Below are 22,774 nucleotides of genomic sequence, written 5' to 3'. Positions count from 1 at the left end.
GCTAGGTGAATATTTTCCCCCCAGCAAATAGTAAATGCATTGAAACCTATTCACTATTCTTTTCAAATCTGGCAGTTTTTGCCAAAAAAAAAAAAAAAAAAAAGAGGAATGAAAGTCAAAACTGTTCATTTTGAAATGTATGTATTTATAAGTTTAACAGCAAATACTCTAATCTCCCCTATTCCATGCAACTGTTTAGTCAATATAGGGCCAACTACCTAAATAAAATAAGCACAGTGGAAGAGAGAAAAAGAGCAACAAAGAAATTTTATTACTATTCACAAGCATGGAATAATCATGAATAAATCTCTTATAAATGTAAATTTATAAATTATACATACGTATAAAATAATATGTACAGACAGCATATCATTCCACACGCTGGGCATTTCTCTTCAATAATCTCCAATACACCACACTGTAGATGGCTCCTTCTTGGCAGAGTTTCCCACTCCCCGCTGTTGCTGGGCTGGAGAGCGAGACTCCCTGCTGCCAGTTGCAATCAGAAATGAAGGGGGAAAAGCCCCCATGCTCCCGGGCTGGTGCAACACCTGGGTCAGCAGAAAAACACCTGGCAGCTTTAACTCAGGATCTGAGGTCCTGGGACAGTAGGTTCTGGGGGCTTTCAGAATCTGGGACAGTTGGGAGGGATGTGATTGTTTCAAAAACCTATTTTGAAAAACTACTTGGAGATTAAAAAGAAGCTACATAAAGTAACTTTAAATACAGGTACTAAGTACAACATACTAAGTAGAGTGCTTCAAAATACTTATATACAGGGGAACACTAGAAATGAAATACCCAAAAACAATGAAAATCCACAAAAAATGTTTTGAATCAAACAAAGCACTTAGTTCAAAATGAAGCAAGGTTTGTTGGTTGCTAGGAAAAAAAATCAGTCTTTGACTGACCCATTTTAAAAAAATTTTTCTGGATTTTGTTCATTTGTTGGGGGTGGGGGCAAATTAATCAATTATTTGCTCAATTATAGTGTTGATTGCCTTCTATTAAAAAATGGGTCATTAATCTAGCTAAAGTTTCTCCACTCCCCAACAAAAAGTCAGTAAGTTCAGCTTTAAAAACCGTCCCCAAAGTTTAAAAGCGCACGGGCAAGAGGATTGTCATTTTTGGTCAACACCTTATGTAGGGGGTTTATTTTAGATACACCTAGGTGCACTCTCACAAGAATGTTGCCTCTGAGCACTTCCTAAGTCAACTAATAATCTACAAGCTGAACCAAGTTTGAAACGATTGCAAATTATGTTATCTGCTTGATCACATCTAACATCTTGGCATTTCATTTTAAAAGTCCTGAAAAATTAGAACTAAGAAACATGTTAAATTTGAAAAATATTAGACCGTGCATGTGTATCAACTTTCTTTTTACTTTTGGAGATAAGACTCTACATAATTTTGTCATCAGATCCTCACTAAGATCTGTAAGTATGTACATATGCCTGCTTTACTTTTGTATTCAGAATGGAAAGTAAATTGGTTAGTAATGCATATCAGTGCCATCATTCTACCAGTACAGCTCATCCAGGCTGATTAGATTTGAATCAAACAATATTGAAGGGACACTATCAACTTTTAAATCACATGTCTGCTTGATATTTCTTTATTACTGTTGTTACAAGCACCAACAATAAAGACTAATTTAAAGTGACTCTACATTTTTTTTTCTCTTTCAGTTTGCTTGCTTAGTGCATCTGACAATATTTTGTGCATCGTCCGTTGTATAGGTCTCTAATATTAAAACAACAGGAGAGAAAGAAACGTCTTTGTGATTGTGAAACAAATTTCCACATAGGGCCTCAGGCATATGAAATAGCTTTTAACTTTGGAAAACAAAGTGACCAGACTAAATATAATTATTACAGATCCAAGCTTGCAGTCAATACTTGGATAGATTAATTTAATTTCCACTGCATCCTTCCCTGTCCCAAAACCTGCAGAATTGGGCCTTCTTTTTAAAAAATCCAAAATATGTATTAATCATTGCTAAATATTACAACTATCTTTAATAAATGTGAATTCATCAAGAATTGAAAACTCATCTAATCAATAAAAACGAGTCCTATAGCACTTTAAAGACTAACAAATTTAATTTCTGCAGGCATAAGCTTTCGTGGGCTGTAACCCATTTCGTCAGATGTAAGGAACAGAAATCAAATTGGGGTATGTGTGTGTATGTATATATATATATATATATACACACACATCTAAGGTTAAGGAACAACAACGGGGAAGTTAGGTATAAGCAAAGTCCATTCAGTTAGAGTAGTTGAGGCTTACTCACAACCACTGATTAGGAGGTGAGAATGTGTGAACAGTGACAATTACTTCTTGTAATGAGCTAACCATTCCACGTCCCTATTCAGACCCAGTTTGATTGTGTCAAGTTTGCATATGAGTTCCAATTCTGCAGTTTCTCTTCAAAGTCGTTTTTGAAGTTTTTTTGTAGAAGTATAGCAACCTTCAAATCAGTTACAGAGTGTCCTGGGAGATTGAAGTGCTCTCCGATTGGTTTATGGATGTTACCATTTTTTTATGTCTGATTTGTGTCCATTTATTCTTTTGCGTAGTGACAGTCCGGTTTGACCAATGTACATGTACATCTAATCAATGAGTGAGATACTGATAGGACTGTTCCAAAAGATCTGCTGTCAAGGTTTGTAGCACATTGGCACATATCCTTTATCTTGCACCACAAGAACCCCCCACCCCCCCCCAACCTACCTTTGCTGTTAATTATTCATAACAGTGATGACGAAAGTGCCAGGTTACCAACATTTTTAAAAACTAAATATGTGATATACTTTTTTTTCTATTTTAAATAATTTTTTAATACTTTGGAAAAGTGAGTCAGCTGTATTTATTTCTTATTAAAATATAAATTATATTTGGTACATTTTAATATCCTAAGTAAAAATACAAACTTCCTTATTGAGTCTCTCATGTGATCAGTTTGAACTATTCAGATGGGTTTGAAGACTTGCTTGAAATGTCTTAACCTGAATGTATTTTAGACATTTGCTTGTATGCTCTTGCAACAGCCACTGTACTTTGCTAAGCAATAAAAAGGTGTAACATAATTAAATCAGGAGAGTGACACCTGCTTTGCAATAAAGTATGGAGACATGGGGGCGGTCATTCCACCAGAGAAACAGGCACACAGAGTTAGTTCATACATGTCACTGGCACTAGCTGCTGCTGAATGGTATTCCCCCAAACAATGGGAATTGTTGTATAATTAAAGGACCAATACAGACAATAAGGGGCTAATCCTGTAGGACAGCAGGAAGCAGCTTTGTTGAGCAGAGCATGTGCACATACGCACTGCAGTGATTGTGCAAACATTCAACCGGCCTCTGCTGTGTGAAGTGGAGGATGAATGGGGATGCCAGGGTAGGCCTCCTGATGTCCATCCTGTCTGCCAAATGTGACCACATATCAGCCATTTGGGGATTTTTTCTAAAATAGCAATTACATCTCCTGAGTCGGAGGGTAACTGGAGATTTGCTGCTGGTAAGCAGGATAGGCAGCCATCCTATGTAAATGGCATGCAGTCAGAATAGGCCCCAGTTTTAGCTGATGAAAGTTTCATCTCTAAACGTCATTGAAGTGTTTGGGGGTGATACTAAGCACATCATGTTAGTTCCTAGCAGCTTTTTTTTTTTTTGTAGGTAGAAGTGTGGGTTGTTAGGGAGGAAGTTGAAGGAGGCCAGGGGTAGTATGCTGGGTTTTAGCCTTAGGAGAACTTTTCAAGGATAGGAAATGACCTAGGGGGAAAAATGTGAACACAATAGGAGAAGTAGACCTGTGGCAACAAGGTATACCACTGGCTCTCGAATCTTGTATTTATTTTACTCCAGCATAGTGTCATGAATGGATTTCAAAGATTCTTTATTAATAAGACTTGAAAGCCCTGATTTATACAGTACATTTATTTCTCATGGTAGGCTGTATGATTAGTGTATAATTCTGAAGATTCTTATACTTCACTAAATCATGAAAATTAATATATAAGCTAAACCAAAACTTCTGAAACATAAGTTCCATTCAAATAAAGTATAAATAAACTATAGGTCATTTTAACAAGAGGCAAGAGCTCTATTTCTAAGGGGGGGGCGGGGGGCAAGGAGAGAAAGATTTTACTGTGTAGTGAAACTCTTTAGCCAGAAGACTAGACAATTTACAATAAAATCACTCAAAAATCAAACTTGTAGGAACCATTTATACAATATGAATGTTGAAATAAATTTGAATTGCATTTGTACAGTTAAAATGATTCTGCATAAACACAATAATGCTTTATAATTCCACTTGTATATATCAACATTTATAAAATCATAAATCATAAATTTTTTAGAACACCTTATACTCATACCCCTTCTCTTCTTTTCAAATCTACCTTGGCTCTCCTAAATTTCATCCCCACAATTAAATGGCCCACTTTATTTCTCCCCCCACCCTCCACACTATAGGGACAGACCAACAGAAGCACCCCGTGCCTATCATACCCTCCAGTCCTTTCCACTGAGCCTGAACTGACATATTAAAAAGATTTAATTAACAATGAAACACACTTCCTTCTGCAAAAAACTGTAAGAGGATCACCTCTCTAAAGCATTAACTAGTAGTAAGGACAAAGAAAACTAAACACATTTGGGACCAGATTGTTAAAGGTATTTAATACAGGTTGGTACTTTTGAAAATCCCACTAGGTGCCTAAGTATTATTGAAATCAGTGGGAGTTAGGCATCTAGGTGCTTTTGAAAATCATGCCTAAATACCTTTATAAATCTGGCCCTTAGCCTTGACGAAGGACCTTAACTGCCAAATCTGAGGTTGCTTCTTGAAACCCAGGCTATTAAAACAATATCCAACTGAATAAGGCTACTTCGAGGATCTATACTTCTCTTAAACCATGAAGGCTATTTCATGGATTGTGTGTAAACTGATACCTGCTGAGGTAACTATGGATGTGTGGGAGGCAGCCTATACATTTGGTTGGCCTGCCTATTTGTAAAAATATTTTACTGTTTTAAGCACATCTTTGAAATTCATCCTCATTAATTACTCCGCTTGTGCTGTCAGTAGCCAGAATAGTCCTGACAAATGTCAGAATCTCCTCCAGCCTCTATAAGACATAGCATGGAGCTCCTGGGAAAAGCTGACATAGCTAAAATTTAAGTAACAAACTACCTCTAACAGGTTTTCTGAGAATTCACTCGTTTTTGCTGGGTACAGAGGGCCACTTCTCTCACATATCCAAATCTCTACTATCCTCTCATAGAAATGTAATTTCCTTATGTACAAGAGAAACACTGTATTCCTATCTCTACAATTTTGTATGTGTTCTTCAGTTCTGAGATGGTAAAACTGCTAGCGCTCTCACTGTATCAATCTAATGTACATTATGACTTGCTCACTTAAAAACTAGCTTTTTAAAGTACATGCTAAATATATCGCAAACTTAATACAGCATAAACAAACTATTTGCTGACAAGAAGTAGATCAATATTACTAATGCCAAAATCAGGTCCTATGTAGCACACAACTTTGCAGCATAACTTAATTTATGACAACTGTTTTACATATAATCTTATTTAATTGTTCTTGGACTTGCTACACTGACCAAAAATCTCTCCCAGGGTGTTTCAGTGGACCTTGTATTGTACCTAGTAAATTGTTTAAACTACAACCCAGGCTAAAATAACTAAACTGACATATATTATTGCTTTTCTTTAAAAAGAATATACAACATAGGCAGTTTTTGAGCTTCTGCAACCTAAAGTTTGGTGGAACTGGAAATCTATAAATCTCCATTTGTCTAGGAGTCAGATAACTGATATAGTTGTCTGAAGAGGATATGCTCTTACAGGGAACTCTCAATAGCAAATTTAATTGGGGTTAAATGCCAAAAGGCAACTGTAAAACGACTTGTCTATATTTAGTTCCTCTTTACAGCTTTAAATTTAAATTTACAGCTTTACAGTTTCTAACCTCCACCGCTGCAGACTCCAACAGTGAGTCTTGTGTCTCTTACAGCATGCACAATGGTGACTTGGTAGGCAGACAAGAATCCAGTTTGCTCTTAGATTGCTGTACTAGTTCTGAAGACCTAACAGAAGTAAATGTTTGGGATGGGGGATGACAATATGAATGAAGCAGAAATAGGTTCTGATCTAAAACTCACTGAAGTCAATGAAAGTCTTCCCTCTGACTTCAAAGAGCTTTGGATTAGCCCATATTGAATATAAACATGTCACATTTACTCTGTCACTTTCTGGACGATCTCCAAGAACTTAATATAGAACATGAAGTATAGTGGCTTTGAGATGTGTTTTCCTGACCACTGAACTAGAAGAGAAGAGAGGGCTTGAGTTGAAGAGTTGTTTGTCAGCCAGAAGCCACTGCTTCTACTCATGGGTACACTTACTCAGTTATAAAAAAGTCTGATTCAAGAACAGAGTAGCTAATCCTCAGAATAGCTCTTTCCAATTACAAAATCAATATAGTATTACTTATATTATTTTTCATATTATAATTGGTTTTATTTCCCCTCAAAGGTATAAATATCTCTGCATACCTTTCTGTTGTGTTATTTAGGATGCTAATGAGTCAAGATAACTATTTTGTGTTTAATACACAACTGGAAATCATCTTTAGCCTGTGGTAGCCTTTTTTGTTTTTGCTGAAGTGGTATTTCTATCTTCGGTATACTGTGAAATAAAACATTTGAATTAAAAATAAACTGGAGACTTGCCATAGTAAGAAAATGTCTAATTTTGTTTAATCAAATCCATCAGCTCTTTTTCTATTCCTTGGCTACTCAGGTCATTTAAACTGTAGTATTTGTGAACAATCTTCTCAGCTGTGACAATGACTACTCTAAGCCCATGGGTATCTTCTCCCAGTTGACATCCGATTGCTGATGTAACCACCATCTCTAGACCCTTGTAGGACCCTCTGGCATTCCTGTGGTAGTGTCCAGAAAATACAGCTTTAATGCCTGTTTAAAAATAATATATATAATAGATTTAGTTAACACAGCCTACGGAGAAAATAAGCTTAAAAATAGTATGATCTCTTTTTTCCAGGCTTATGCAGCTAATCAAGAGATATCTATATGACTAAGAATAGCTACAATTTGTCATGCTTACCTTTATTTTCTTAATATAAATTTTTAATTTCACTGATTCAGAAATTAGTAGGGAATCATTTACATCATATTACATGTTAAGAAGAAAATAAATATTAGCAACATATTGAAATTCAGACCACTAATTCCCCTTTTAGAATACTGATGCCCAATATCTTTAAACTCAGATTCAAGAGAGTTATTTTCACATAGCTCTTTGTCAAAAACAGTAAAAAATTGAGAGCAGGTTGATTAGAATGACAAAAGGACTTTCAACAATAAGTAATTACCCGGAGGATAGTGCATGTAGATAGGAACTGAAAGTCAATTGTGTGGATCCACACATTACCTTCCAATTAACATTTGGAGAACTAAAGGTAACAGGACCCTCACACCTGTTTACTCAGTGAAGGTAAGTGTGGCAATCTGTAGGTTTGTTAAATATAGTTGTCTGTCAGCTTCCGCTATTGAAGCTATTGTGGTGTCCAGGAAGTTGATGCTAGTGTGTGAGTGCTCTAGCCAGAGTTTAATGTAAAATTGTTATGAAATGGATGTGTTTGAGTCAGATATCTGAGGGTTGTCCATTATCTTGTAAATATTGAAGGAAGGCAGCGATGTTAACATTGTAAGATATGTTCGTGTATAGGCATCTGACATCCATGGAAGGATAGTGTTCTGAGGGAGGTTATTAATTTTGCAGAGTTTCTGGAGATAGGTGGCCCTTTGTGTGGTGAATGGTTTGAGGATGGTTTCTTTGAGTCCCAATAGTCCTTCAGTAAGAATGCTGTGGCCAGATATGAAGGGTCTGCCTTGGTTCCCTTATTTGTGTATTACAGGGTGAGAAGACAGACTATAATCTCCTCCTCTTCAGAAGTATTGGGACGTACACCCCTTTACGAAGGATGTCTGGAATACAAATAAGCCAGGCATATCAAGTAAATGTGAAAAGTCTAAGAAGCCTGTGAGTTAGATGAAAGGGGAAGGAAGATGAGAACTACCTAGAGGAGAGAGGCTGACAGGCTGCAGAGAGGAACAGGCACTGTAATAAAATGAATTAACTCTTGCTGTGTGTTTTATGTAATCAGTTTGTTTGTAACTTGATTTTTCTCTATATTCTTAATCTTGTTTTTAATTACACCATTTGTATTTTAGATCATATTGAGGTGAAGTCACTATGGCCTTGAAGAGAAGAAATATTTCTGATTTGATCTATTATTAGAGAACTGGGGAGAAATCATGCCTTATCCTCAAGAATTCTCTTCAGGTAATGCCCTAATGTGTGACCCAAATACTAGCTCTACGCAGAAGGGATTTGGGGAAAGCTGACTGATGTAAGTGGTGGCAGGAAGAGGAAGCACACATATTTTATACTTCATAAGAATTATGTGCTTTGAGATCCTGAGATGAAAAATGCTTTAACGGATTAGAAGAGCTGATTGGAAAAATTCTAATATGGTGTTTTGTCAGAGTTTGCCAATTCATCAGAATCAAACTGCTTCATGTAGATGGAACCTGGCTTGGTTTCCTGCCAGCTCATCCACCTGGCTCTAGAGTCGAGAACCCCAGGGCTTCCAGGGTCCACTGCTGTGGGACAACCCACCATGCACACTGCCTGTAGCTCCATGCCCTTTCATGAAGAATTTTAACATTTTTTAGTTCCAAAATGGAACTAAAAAACCCACCAAAATCCTCCAGCAATAGAAATGTCTTTCTCAGTTTTATTGATTAAGCTTTGCACCACTGACCGATGTTAGAAGTTTTACTATAGTTTCAGTGAGTGAGTGATGGATCTGTGGGTCAACTTTTATATGTACAGCAGTGCCAATGTTTGCAGACTAGTGAACCTCCTTCTAAAATTCTCATGTCTAGGACTGACAGCCTCCCTTTCGACTGTTAACCATGGCCCTACTCTGCCTCATCTGTGATGTCTAATCCCCTCTGTGAGGTTTCCATGGTATCAGGAATAAGTGGAACCATGACACGCCCAAACTTGTATCTTCTACTTTTTGCTCCCCTCCACACTCAAAAGGAGGGAGTTGAGACTCTAGAAACTCGGTGGGAGCTTCATGCATCTATGAATGACGGAGCTGCTTACATTATAACTTGATCCTCAGAATGAGACTGGTAGGCAGGTTTTTCTTAGCTGGTGCTTTATAAATAAAAATCAAATTGTTTTAGGCTATACTATTTGGTAAGGTGAAAAGATCCCCTTATAAAAAGGCCTTTGTCATCATGATGCATCATACTAAGACAAAGTTCATAACTTTAATATGAATACAAAGTTATATAAGTAACATGCTGAGGAACAAGATAATTTGGAATAACTGGGTTATTTATTACTGCTGGCATTATGGTATGTGAAGCTAACATTTTCAATCTTGGGAGGCTCATCTATGAACCGAAAGGCATATTTAGGCAAATAAGTTATCTGATTTTCAGAGGTGTTGAGCATTCCTAGCTCCCACTGATTTTACTGAGAGTTGCAAGTGCACAATGGATAACTTATTTAAGTTTGTGTCTGAGAATTTTGGCCTACGCACTTATCCTTCTGACCTCTTGGTTCCAAGTTCAAATCTGTTTCAGGGTAATGGTAACCTAAAGTTAATACCAACACACAGCCCTCAGACCAGCTGGGTGAAGCTGACTCTTTTCAGTCCAGTTTCTAGTGGAAAGGTCTACAATATAATAATAATATATATATATTTATATATATATATATAAAATGTAATTATAATATAATAATATTGTGGAAAGGTCTACAATATAAATGGGGTTGCTCTAGAACAAGGTTGGGGCATGCTGCTGAGACAGTTTGGGAAAGCTTGAATTGCTGTTGCAGGTGCTGGTTGTGTTCTGTAGCTAAGTGGAGGAGGACTTTCTTCTCTAAAGCTCTAAATCCAACTCTTCAACAGCAACAAAATTCACTGTAAAACTAAAAGCGAACAAAAATTTCACTTCCAACATTTGTCAATTTGTTCTATGAAGTTCATCTTGCCCAGATGTTCTATTCCACTGCTAGGTGGACTTCTGTTTAGATTCAGAAATAAATTTAACTACACAGAATTTAGTAAATGGCATTCAGATTACAAGGTCATTGTTCAACTTCCTTGCTGGCTTTAAAATGGTGCACATTTTACTTCGATGGGAAAAGTTGTCTTTTATGAGTAACACAAAAAAAAATTTGTAAAAAGGATCGATAACCACTGCAGCCTATCCAGGTTTACTGGTACTATCTTAAAAAGTACTGCAATAAGAATGGTCATATAATTCCATCTGCAGGGACTATTCAAAATAGCATAACAACTCAGATAGAAAATCTGAAAATGCCAATTTAGGTATGTATGATGGTCAATTTGGGCTAGATTTCTTTTTTCTTTGTGAATGCCAATAAATGTGGCATGTAATTTAAACATGAATGTATTCTTACAGCTAATTATTGCTAATGTGCATTGCTTTCACACTTAATGCAAATCACTTCAGCTACAGTACAACTTAGAAATATGATTTAAACATAAATACCAAAATTTCACAAACAGATTTAGCACCCCCAAAACAAACAAAACCAGCTAAATGCTTTGTATGTCAGGCTATTTCATATTCCTTAAGGCTGCATCTAATCCTATTCCGCTTGAAAACACTACTGGACCAGATGGCTAAAAAATCTGATAATTATCTTATTTATCAAAACATACAATTCATATGATTTAATTGTATACTTTAGGTTTAACATCACTACAGAAGGACTTTTATATCTGATATTAGTTACAAATTCTATTCATGGTAATTTAAAATGTGAACAGAAAGTAGGATTTTCAGAAGCACCTAAATGACTTAGGAGCACAAGTTCCATTGAAAGTCAACAATTTGTGCTAGTAAATCACTTAGGGCCAGATTTACAAAGGTATATAAGCACTCTTAAGGCATGTAAGTGCAATATTTAGGTGCCACTGACATTCTCAAAACCACCACTCAACTGTAGGTGTCTAAATTTCCACCAGTGTGCATACACAAAGCTTCCTGATGCTGCCCTTCCAGCTAATACGCTGCCTGAAGCCTTAGCTCACACCTAACTCTTGGCATTTGCAAACTAGGCATTTCCCTAGTTATTCTCCCAGGAGTCTATCTGGTAGGTGTGTTCTGAGCATGCTTAGCCTGCACAAAAGACTGCTGGGGGATGAACAAGTCATGAAGTTTGTGTGCACCTGTTGCAGAATACCCAATAGTCCATTTGGTGAGGGCACTCACCTGGGATGTGAGAGACTAGGGTATGAATCCCCATTTGAATAACAAAGAAAGATTTGAGTTGAGAACTCCCCAAAATCCCAGGTGAGCGCCCTAATCACATAACTAGTGGGTATTCTGTGGTGGATGTCTCTCAATCACTCCTGATTGAAGCTGGTCCACTTATTACATATCTTATTGGATTAAGGACTTGAACCTAACTTTTTCATACCACAGGTGAGTGCTTCACCATGACCAAGTGAGTGACTGTGCCCCACCCCAGAATGTCCACTAGCCTGATGGTTAGGGCCCTCACTTAGCAGGTGGATTCAAGTCTCTGCTCCAAATCAGGCTGTGAAGGGATTTGAATCTAAGTCTCTTATGTTACAGGTGAATGCCCTAACCACTGGGCTATTGGCCATAATGATATGGGCTGATGTGTACTCTCATTTGTCATGAGAAAGAGTTAGGTGTCTAAAGCAGGGTAGCCCTAGGAGAGGGTATATGGCTCAGAATCTTGAGCAGAGGTAGGTGCTTAAGGCCAAGATCAATGGGAGTTAGGTGCTTAAATACCTCTTCTCTGTATTTTAATCCTGTGTAGTTTAGGTGATTCCCCACTCAGCTTGATGGCTTTTGAGAAGTGCTTTCTTAGGGGACTAACTCTCCCTATACAATGCATGAGAAGCTCGGGCAGCTAACCTGGGGCATGGCACCTTGGCATTGCAACACCTCAGTACCTTTGTGAATCCCAACTGGAATGCTCATGAAATGTGCTGGATTAACACTTTTGTTTAAGTGAAACAGGACAGTGCAATACTGTTTTTTAATTTTTTTTTGCACTGCATCATGAAGGTTATCAATTGTGATTGATACTGACACTCCTACCTACAAAGAACTGAAGAGTGACAAGTAGCTCACTACACAGATTGTGAAACAGTTGAGCTACACTAAAAGCTTTGCATACTGCTTACATTTGGTAGCAAGACACACAGCCTATAATTCCTAGGCTGGAGCGTTTCTAATGAATTAACGTTGCATAAATAGGCCAAAATATAAAACAAAACAAGCTCTTAAATCAAGCATCTAAGAAATGTTAGCACAGACGTTCACTGCAAGGCTGAATATAAGTTGCCTGTTTAATGTGCAGGCAAAGTGACTTTTTTCCCCTGGGTAATAATACAATATTTTTTGTGAGGTATTGGGAATAAGAAAGACATCTACTTTGATTCCATTTTGAATGATAAAGATGCAGATTTAAACATATGGCTAGCTGCTTTCACTGCCAGTGACAACACCAACAAAGTTTTGATCAGATACAGCAGTAGATCATCAAAGCAGCAGCTTGAGTGGAATACTGAAATAGCCATAGCTATGTGCATTCCAGCTAAACCATAGTTTAAGTAGCCTAAACAAAACAGTCCTCAATGTACTGACAGAGCTATTTTCATGCTAAGTATTTCCAGCATCTGTAACCAGATTCATCTTCTGCACAATGGAGGGAGTTCAGTGGCCCCATTTAATTCAAGGCAAATTATTGTCCCAGGAAGCTCAGCAGAACACCCTGCTAGAGTCACATCATAGGTAGTTTTTCCTCTACTCTTTGAATTAGTTGATCGGTCATGTGATGAACAGTAGGCCCTTCATGAGTTAGTATAAATTAATCATGAATGAAGCATGGGAAATTCTCTTACTCCAAGAACAGCAATTTTTTTTTAACTTGTTCCCCCTGTGTGTTCTCCAAGCAGTTTACAACATAAAGCATCTATTCTAATGATTAAAAACCAGGACAGGTAGAAATAGAAAAAAAATTAAATTCAAATCAAATACAAATTTCATTTGAAAAAAACCTTGGTAATAATTTCAAATTTAATTAAAGCCTACATTTAGTATAGTCTGTCAAAACATGTACTGGTTATATATTTTAATAAAGTTTTAAAGGAAGTGTAACCACTGATCTGGTGGAAATCACTGACTAAGCATCTGCAACCACTATTTGTTTGTGGAGAATTTTAATGAGAGAAGTTCAAGTGGCTCTGAAAGCCTAAACCGAAAAGTATTCTGCTGCTGTGCACCCCATAGAACATCCATAATAACCAGTGAAATATCAGTTTATCAGCAGTGGAGTCATCCTTACTCGCTTATAAAAGAGTAGTTCTATTTCAGTTTTTGATCAAAATGAATACTTTTTATTGAGTGCAACACACCACATTTGAATCTCTGGGATAAAAGTGTTATCTATAATTCTCCGTAATAAACTTCAAAAGACTAACTTTCTTGACTCAGCTGTATGAATCCAACAAACTAGCTTAAAAAAAATCAGAAGATTTAGCAGCGCTTCAGTGCTCTTTCAGAGGTTATTTATTTATTTATTTTTTTAAAGGAAATGGTGGAATACAAAAGCTCCATGGTGAAATAAAGTGGACTCTTCAAAAGATTCTGTGGAAAATGGTCTCTAGCTAGCATGCTTTTAAAGATTTTAATAAATGCCCACCCTTCATCTCAAGTCAGTCAACAGAATGCCCCATATGACAATCACTGAAAGCTAAACAGACATTGAGTTAGATGATTATAACAGCACTGCAGTGTACTAAAATTGGGCAGGGCTTAAAAAATATCCCTAACACCCACTAAACTGAAAAAATCTTATCAATCAATTTCTCCAAACTATGCCCATGCAAATTAAAAGAAAAAACCTGCTCTGTACTGGCGCCCCTATGGTCGCGCTGCTGGCTTCATTCTACTTTTTTGCACTGAGTATGGGGTGTTCCCTCTTTTTATTCACTCTGTTTCTACCCTGTTAACAGCCTCCCCAGTTGTTCTCTCTCAGTCCCATCTATTTAAAAAAATTCTTTTTAGACTCCTTCCCTCTAACCCTTACCATCATGAGTCTATTCACAGGCACCCCAATGCTTGCATTCATCTAGTCAGAGGGTCAATTTACTAGGGCAGGATTTAGTGATTAGTCTTAAACATCCAGGTTTAAAAAAATCTTAACTCAGATTTCCTCATCATGCAGAAGTTAAGGAACTTCATGAACAGAGGAAAAATACCCTTTCTCTGAATTTTTATATTTAGTAATCACTTTCTGTTACACAGAAGCAGTATGTTTTTTACTCTAAACAAGTTTTCAATATTTATATGTAAAATATGACCTCTGCAGTTTCCTGTTCCTTTATCCAGCCTCAGTGAAACACACTGCATTGTGAAGTTGTATGGTCATGATACTAGGGAAGGAATTTTTCTGTAAAAGAAGAATATGGTTCTAAAACAAGAAAATATGCTTCTGTAACAAGGCCAACGAAATGTAACACACACACCTGCTTCTCCTATCATGTCTCCCCCCTCTTTACACAAATGAATGTTCATTAAGTCCAATCCAAACGTGTTTTTCTTCTACTCCCTGCTCGTTTCCCTCTATTATTACTTATATTGCTATGGCCTCTAGGTGTATTATCAGTAGTTGAGGTCACATTGTACCAGGTGCTGCATAAACATGCAGTAAGACAGCCCAGACCCCAAAAGCTTAGAGTCTGCTCATGATAAGACACAGCAACTGTATGAGACAAACTAACAGTAACCCAAACAGTTTTTTTGCACAGACAACTTATTCCTTTCACACTACGTCCACCCTTCTTGCCTTACTGATCACTTGATTGTCCTTTCTCACACGAGTCAGCACTTACAGCAGTCTTTCATGTAGCATGAATATGTAAATTGTTCCAGGGCTAGAAGCCAGCATGAACTATGTCCCCATCTCTTGTCCACCAACCTGACCCTCTCTTCTCCCTTTCCTAAATACACTTCTTCCAACCTACTTGTCACCAATAAACCCACCAACCTCTCTTATCTGACATGTTCCCTCTGTCCTGACAGCGATCTCTATGTAGAGCACTGTACTGTAAGACTTTGTCTCAAACAGCAAAATGAAAGTCCCACTCAACTCTGTCATAACATTGCAGTCTATTCATTCAGAAATGCAATATGGCTACCTGTGGCTTAAAGATGTAGGAATAAATTCATGTCCTATACCTTTTATTAAACCTTTAGTATTAGTGACTGTGTGATGGGTGTACCAACTGGCTGTGTAAAATAGCCTAATTAACTCTTTCTAGTTGAAATAGGAAGAGACTTAGTGCTGGCTCTGTGACAGGAAATTCTAAGGTTTTTTTCCAAGAAAATATGGTCACTTTTACAGATGAAACAAAACTGCTCTAGAATTTAATTTCCACTTCACCCTATTTCCCCCCCCTTCCTCTCCTATTACTGTAACTTTTCTTGGCTCTTCTCTACAATTCCACAGAAGGCAGAAAATGTCACTTCAGACCTCAATTTTGTCTCCTGGTCTTTTATGAAAAAGTAACAGTGCTAAAGCTCCAGGAAGGTGTTAACCTGTGTGACAATTTTTTTTTTTTAAATTTAGTAAGGAAATAATCTCTCTCTTCAGCTAGAAATGTTTTGGTGTGTTCCTAAAGTGACATCTTATTGCCTTTCCCAGAATCCTACTAGTCTGAAAGTAAAAAAAGGGCCAGCAAAGACCAAAAAAAAAAAGCCAGCAAGGACAAGCTGCCCCTCTCCATCACTGCCCACAAAAAAAACCCAAACCAAACCAACCCCACCCCACTGATTCTTGTATTTTCTTTTTAATTGGAAGAAATGATAACATAGAGGATATAAAAGCAATATAAATAGTTCAGCGAGATGCAGTCTAACAGGTAAGTTTAGTCTTGTGTTTTGCCCTGCTATAAGTGCTCTGCCTCCTTATATGACAACTCAAAACTTGTTTGCAGTTCTAGCCATGTTGGTCCCAGGATAGGGGAGACAATGTGAATGAGGTAATATCTTTAATTGCACCAACTTTTGTTGGTGAAAGAGATACAATACAGAAAAAGAATCCCCCACTGCCTGCACCCCCGCTACTTGTCACCTACCTTCCCACAGTGGAAACCATATGGGGTATCATCAGTTACAACCCATACCCGATGAAGACAATATCCTGAAAAAAAATCTTTCTTGGTCTCCCCCTCTTTTGGCCTTTAAACGTCCCCCTCCATCATCAGAGGCAAGCTTCCATAGACCAGGACCCACCAATGCTAAGCAGCATCAGGCCGTGAAAAACCAATGCAAAACATTCAGTGGTCTCTTCCCTGCTACAATGATAAAAAAACCAACAACACAGTTTAAGATCCATAGGTCCTACACATGCCTAGGAGAACATGACTTCACCCCATGCATTAAATGTTCCAACAAGAACTATGTGGGTGAAACCAGACGGACAATCACTATACTCAGCTCACACAGAAAAAGACAAAAACACCCTCTCACCTGTGGGTGAACACTTTTCATAAAGCACTCACTGTTATGTGACCTCTCTGTCCTCATCATCAAAGGAAACCTGCACACCACCTTCCAAAGATGACCATGGTAACTTAATGTCATAATGCTGCTAGACACTAAAAATCATCATCTCAGAGACACTCGTGTTTTATGGCTCATTACAACACTCTGTAACCTAGTAAGCCTCCTTTGTCTTATGACTGTGGAGCTATTAATTGCCCACTTCATTTTAAGTGGGTTCTTGCAACACGTATTAAATCCTAAAGCTTCACAAGCTGTCCCACCTTGTATTTAGCTGTGACACTCTAGTTACCTTTCCCAAACCTGAGTAAGTGCTCAAAAGCTTGTCTCTTCCACCTACGGAAGTTGGTTCAATAAAAAAATATAACCCCACTCACCTTGTCCAACTCAAAACTTGTTTGGGGTGCTTGTTACCATATTGCAGCAAGTTCAGCAGCCCCATGGGAAATTTAAAAAGGATAAGATACTTTTTCTGCATGTGGATTATGTGAAGCACTTTCAGCTGTGCAGTTTAATGGGTCCCCTTCTGCCCAAATATATTTAATTTCTATTGATGCTAATTGACTTAAATACACTTATCAAGGCAATCCTTTAGAACAGAACTGAACTAGCATCAATGCCAGTACCTGGAGATAGATGGGAACTCCCCCAAAAAGAGTTATACCATGATTTACTATTTCATCCATTTTCAATTGGCTTATTATTTAAACTTCAAAGTCAACCTGAAGGTAATTTTCACTGCTCGTCCAAGTCCTGCCTCCCCCTCTGCATGGGACTGGCATCACCACTCACTCCCGCACATTCCTCTGCACCCCACTTTTTTGGCAAAAGTGGGCATTGGTCCCATTTGCTCTTGCCAAAAAATAAAGGGCTCATTTCTGGGGCCAGCAGTTGGCAAGAGCAAATGGGACCAATGCCCACTTTTGCCAAAAAAGTTGGGACGGGGCTTAACAAAGGGACTGTCCCAGCAAAAACAGGATGTATGATCACCTATTTGGGGAGTACAAATATGTTATTCCTTTAAGGGAATAATATGCACACAACTTGTGATCCCAAATGGAGTTACCCAGACACTTCAACTTGAACACACTGGATTAGATAAAACATTAAAACAAGTTTATTAATGACAAAGAGAGACTAAGTGAGTAGAAGTAATGAAGCATAGAAGTCAGAAATGGTTAAAAGAAAAAATAAAGATAACACACTTATTGGTGTCTAACTTAAACTACATTAGATTCAAAGTAAAGTTCTCTCAGCACACGTTTTCAGCAATCTTACAGATCAAACTTTAGGTCAGGACCTCTCCCTCAGAATCCAATGACTCCTCTCTTTCTTTCTTCAGGTGCAGTGAATGTGATGGAGAGAGACAGAGGGAAACCCTGGTTTGCCCGTCTTTTTATAGTTTCAGTCCCTCTCTTGAAAAACTATTTCCAGCTAAGACCCAGGAGACAAAAATTGTGTGTGGCAGGAACCTTTATGCTGTTTATTTGCTAAGATGTAGCTTTTTTGCCCCTGCCTCCTTTCCAGCCAAAGACTAGCCACATTAATGCACAGTGGGTCCATCAGTCTTGATTACACCTGGGTGAGGCATCATCTTATCCTTTGTCTCTGAAGAACTGGTTTAGCCACTCCCCAGACTCTCATGTGAAGTTAAAAACAAGCTGAAATCATGACTAAAAGTATGTTTTTCAGAGAATGCTGCTACGTGCATTTTGCCATGATATTATTGATCAGCAAATTGAATTTTTAAATGATATCTCACAAGGCATACCTTGTACAATCGTTATTACAATAGCATATAGGGTGTGAACACAGAGGTATAGTCTGTCACAGGAAGCAGAGAAAATGATTACAGTTTACCATTTTTCATTATTCCTTAAGATAAAGGGAATCTTGATGTTGCCTGCAGCGCAAACATTATCTTCTTTTTAAACAGAGTAGAACTTACGGAGTTAAGACATTTATTATTTCACCTTTGCCTGTTGCACCACTTCTGGTTCTGATTAGGGAGACAGCATTTTAAAAAAATGAGAAAGTGCAATGCAACATTGTAAAGTAAATTTACATAACATTATATAAAATTACAGCCAATATTTTCAAACTTGGATGCATAATGTTAAGGCTCTAAATCTGCAGCACCTCTGAAAAATCAGACCCCTTATGGAATTTGGGGCTAGATCCACAAAGATATTTAGGCAGTGCAGCATCTAACTTCTAGGTGCCCTGCTGCCCAGTGGAATTCACAGCCCCAAGTTAGGTACCCAGGCTCCCCATCCATTTTATGGGGATCATTAGACACCTAAGAAAGGGATTCAGAAAAGCCAAGAAGCTGAGTGGGGTGTTGCCTAAGCTAGCCAGTAGGAAATACTGAGAGGAGGGGCATGACCTAAGGACTGACCCTCAAAGGTATTTAGGCACCAAACTCTGGGCCAGACGCAGGCACCTCCCTCCATTTGGGATTCTCAGCTCTGAACACCCTCAGAGTTTGGTGCCTAAAACAGATCAGCCCTTTCTCACATACACAAGAGGCTGACGCAGATCTACCCCATTATAAACCAATGGCCGAGATGCTAGGACACTCTTCTTGAAGGTGAGAAACCTGTTTTTAAATCCCAATTCTGCCTGATTTGGAGCATGGACTTGAACCCAGATCACCCACCTTCCAATAGAATGCCTTAACCAAGAGGCTGGTGGATGGGTCTCACAATCTCTCCTATTGAAGCTGTTTCACTTTGTATAAATCATTTAAATCTTCACTGAGTGAGCAGGAGAAAGCAAGATAGAGTGACACTATAGCCAATAATAAGGGATATACTCGACTCTTGTTCAAGTCCTTGCTCCAAGCAATAATTAGTTATTTATACAAAATTAGAACAGCTTCAACAGGAGACACCGAGAAAGCCCCACCCCATGAAACCCAATAGCTGGGGTGCTTGGGCACTCTCCTGGACCTGGGTTCAATCCCTGTTCCAATTCAGGCAGAGTGGAGATTCAAACCTGATTCATCCACATCCCAGCTTAGTCCTCAAACAACTGGAGGCACACAGTCAGTGCCAAAAATTCCCACACTGCTTGCCTTCAGTTGTCTTCTATGGCTTCGAGAGATACTAGGCCCTATCAGCGAGATTGGCAGGGAAACACCTAGTTTGAGAATCCCATCAGGGATTAGGTGCAAATCAGGGTGCCAAATAGGTTGGTGGTATTAGGAAATAGGCAGTTTTACACATGCCCACTAGAGGAAAAACAGGGTTATTTATCAGTAACTGTTGTTCTTCGAGATGTGTTGCTCATATCCATTCCAATATAGGTGAGTGCACGCCACCCTGCACTGGTTCCCGGAACTTTTTTCCCCTTAGCAGACCCCGTAGGGTCAGCTCAGGCGCCCTCTGGAGTACCGCGCTCATGCTGCAGTATATGAGACACCGCCGACCCTGTGGGCCGTCAGTCCCTTCTTTCTGCCGACTCCAACAGCAGGGACGGAGGGTGGGTATGGAATGGATATGAGCAACACATCTCGAAGAACAAAAGTTACTGGTAAGTAACTCTGTTTTCTACTACGAGTGATTGCTCGTATCCATTTCAATATAGGTGATTGAAAAGCCATACCTTGGAGATGGGTAGGAGTTACGGGTGAGCTGCTCTCATCAGCATGGCTTGACGAATCCCACGTCCTCTCTCACCTGCTGCACGATGGCGTAGTGGGATGTGAAGGTGTGCACAGACGACCAGGTGGCAGCTTTGCAAATGTCCTGCAGGGGCACCCGCTCCAGGAAGGCTGCAGGTCAAAGCTCTTATCTCGGAAACCCTCCTAGCCGAGGTAATGGCCACCAGGAAGGCTACCTTCCAAGAGAAGATGAGCAGCGGACATGTAGCCATGGGCTCGAAGGGGGGCCCCATTAATCTGGGGAGGACCAGGTTTAGATCCAGGGAGGCACCGGGTCACGGACCTACGGGTAAAGCCTCTCCACCCCCTTGAGGAATCTCACCGACATGGGGTGGGAAAATAAGGATTTCCCCTCTAGCGGCTGGTGGAAGGCTGAGATAGCCGCCAGGTGGACTTTCAGGGAGGCCAGCACCAAGCCCTGGAGTTTGAGGTGAAGCAGATACTCCAGGAGCGCCTGGATAGGCAAGCATCTCGGTGGGATGCCCCGGGACTCTGTCCAGCAGGTAAACAGTCTCCACTTGGCCCGGTACACGACCCGTGTGGAAGGTTTTCTGCTGCCCAGCAGAATTTGTTGGACCTGCGCCGAGCAGACTCTCTCCCCCTCCGTCAGCCACATCACCTGACGGCTTGGAGGCTGAGGTAGTCCAGGTCTGGGTACAGCAGGTGACACTGGTCCTGGGAGAGCAGGTCATAACGCCTCGGGAGCTCCACGGGTGGGGCAATCGACAGGTTCAGCAGCATACTGAACCAATGCTGTCTCAGCCAGGCTGGGGCAATGAGTATCACGTCCGCTCTTTCCCTCTTGATTTGCAAGAGGACCTTGGGTAGGAGCAGAACGGGGGGAAACGCGTACATGAGGGTCCCCTTCCACTTGATGAGGAATGCGTCGGAGATGGAGCCCTGCTTGCGACCCCGGAGAGAGCAGAACCTCGGGCACTTCCTGTTTCAGGACGACGTGAACAAGTCCAGTTGGGGAACACCCCACTTGCGGAAGATAAAAGTCACCATCTCTGGGTGAAGTGACCAGTCATGGCGGGGTAGAAATGACCTGCTGAGGCGGTCCGCCTTGTTGTTCCTGACCCCCGGGAGGAGAGAGGCAGATAAATGAAAGTCGTGCGTCACCGCGAAGTCCCTCAGTCGAATGGCTTCCTGGCAGAGAGCCGAGGAGCGTGCTCCCCCCTGCCTGTTCATGTAAAACATGGCTGCTGTATTGTCCGTCAGGACCTGAACCATCCTGCCCCTCAGGAATCTGAGGAACACCTTGCAGGCCAACCGGACTGCCCTGAGCTCTCGTACATTGATATGGAGGCTCTTTTCCTCCTCTGACCACAGCCCCTGGGTGCTCAGGTAGGCACTGATGTGGGCCCCCCACCACACATCCGAAGCGTCTGTGATCAAGGTGACCGATGGGGCCAGATCCCGGAAAGGAATGCCTTTCAACACCTCCCTGGGAGTCCTCCACAAGTTCAGTGAGGCTAGGACCCTTGGGGGAACCGTGAACACCCTGTTCAAGGGGTGTCTGCTCGATGCATACACCAAGGCTAACCAGGGCTGGAGAAGCCTGAGTTTGAGGTGAGCCAGCTTCACCACATATGTGCAGGCCACCATGTGCCCTAACAGCTGTAGGCAGAGCCTGGCTGTCATCATAGGGCGCCTGTGTAGCTGGGCGATTACCACGGCCATAGCCTCAAAGCGAGGCTGTGGGAGGAAGGCTCTGGCCTGGGTAGCATCCAGGGTGGCCCTAATAAACTCTATGCATTGCACTGGGGTAAAAGTGGACTTCTGCTCATTTATGAGAAGCCCCAATTTGGTGCATGTTGCACAAGTGAGGGATAGGCAGTTCTGAATGTGGGACCCGGACCTGCCCCTGATCAGCCAGTCGTCCAGGTGCAGGAAGATCTGCACCCCTCTGCGGTGCAAGTGGGCCGCCACTACCACCAGGCACTTGGTAAATACCCTGCGGGTGGATGAGAGGCCAAAGGACAGGGCTGAGAATTGGTAATGGCAGTCAGCTATCATAAACTGGAGGAAGCACCTGTGGCTGGGAAGAATGGAAATATGGAAGTACGCATCCTTCAAATCGAGGGCAGCATACCAATCTCCTGGATCCAGAGCGGGGATAATGGAGGCTACGGAGACCATGCGAAACCTGAGATGCTTGATAAATTTGTTTAGTCAGCATAGATCTAATATGGGTCTCAGGCCCCCTTTTGCTTTGGGGATGAGAAAATACCTGGGGTAAAATCCCTTCCCTATTTCTTGCGGAGGAACCGCTTCCACCACTCCCAGGAGGAGAAAGGTATTCACCTCCTGCAAAAGGAGTTGCTCGTGAGAAGGGTCCCTGAAGAGGGACGGGGTGGGGGGATGTCTGGGGTGGGGGAAGGCCG

At 40.3% G+C, this 22,774-nt stretch overlaps 1 protein-coding gene across 2 annotated transcripts in view; it reads right to left on the bottom strand.

The window, feature by feature from the left end:
• Nucleotides 1–4,223: 4,223 nt before the first annotated feature.
• CPPED1 (calcineurin like phosphoesterase domain containing 1) overlaps nt 4,224–22,774 on the bottom strand; it is an 83,545-nt gene continuing 64,994 nt past the window's right edge. For both annotated transcript variants that reach the window (XM_067551355.1, XM_067551356.1), the window contains one exon: nt 4,224–7,018. In XM_067551355.1, coding sequence (XP_067407456.1) covers nt 6,789–7,018 — 230 coding nt within the window. In that variant the 3' untranslated portion in view covers nt 4,224–6,788. The remainder of the gene's footprint in view (nt 7,019–22,774) is intronic.

Source organism: Emydura macquarii, unplaced genomic scaffold (assembly GCF_026122565.2).
Source record: "Emydura macquarii macquarii isolate MOO-44397 ecotype Brisbane River unplaced genomic scaffold, CSIRO-AGI_Emac_v2 contig_1348, whole genome shotgun sequence".
Classification (NCBI taxonomy): domain Eukaryota; kingdom Metazoa; phylum Chordata; order Testudines; family Chelidae; genus Emydura; species Emydura macquarii.
This window is presented reverse-complemented; position numbering and strand designations above follow the sequence as displayed.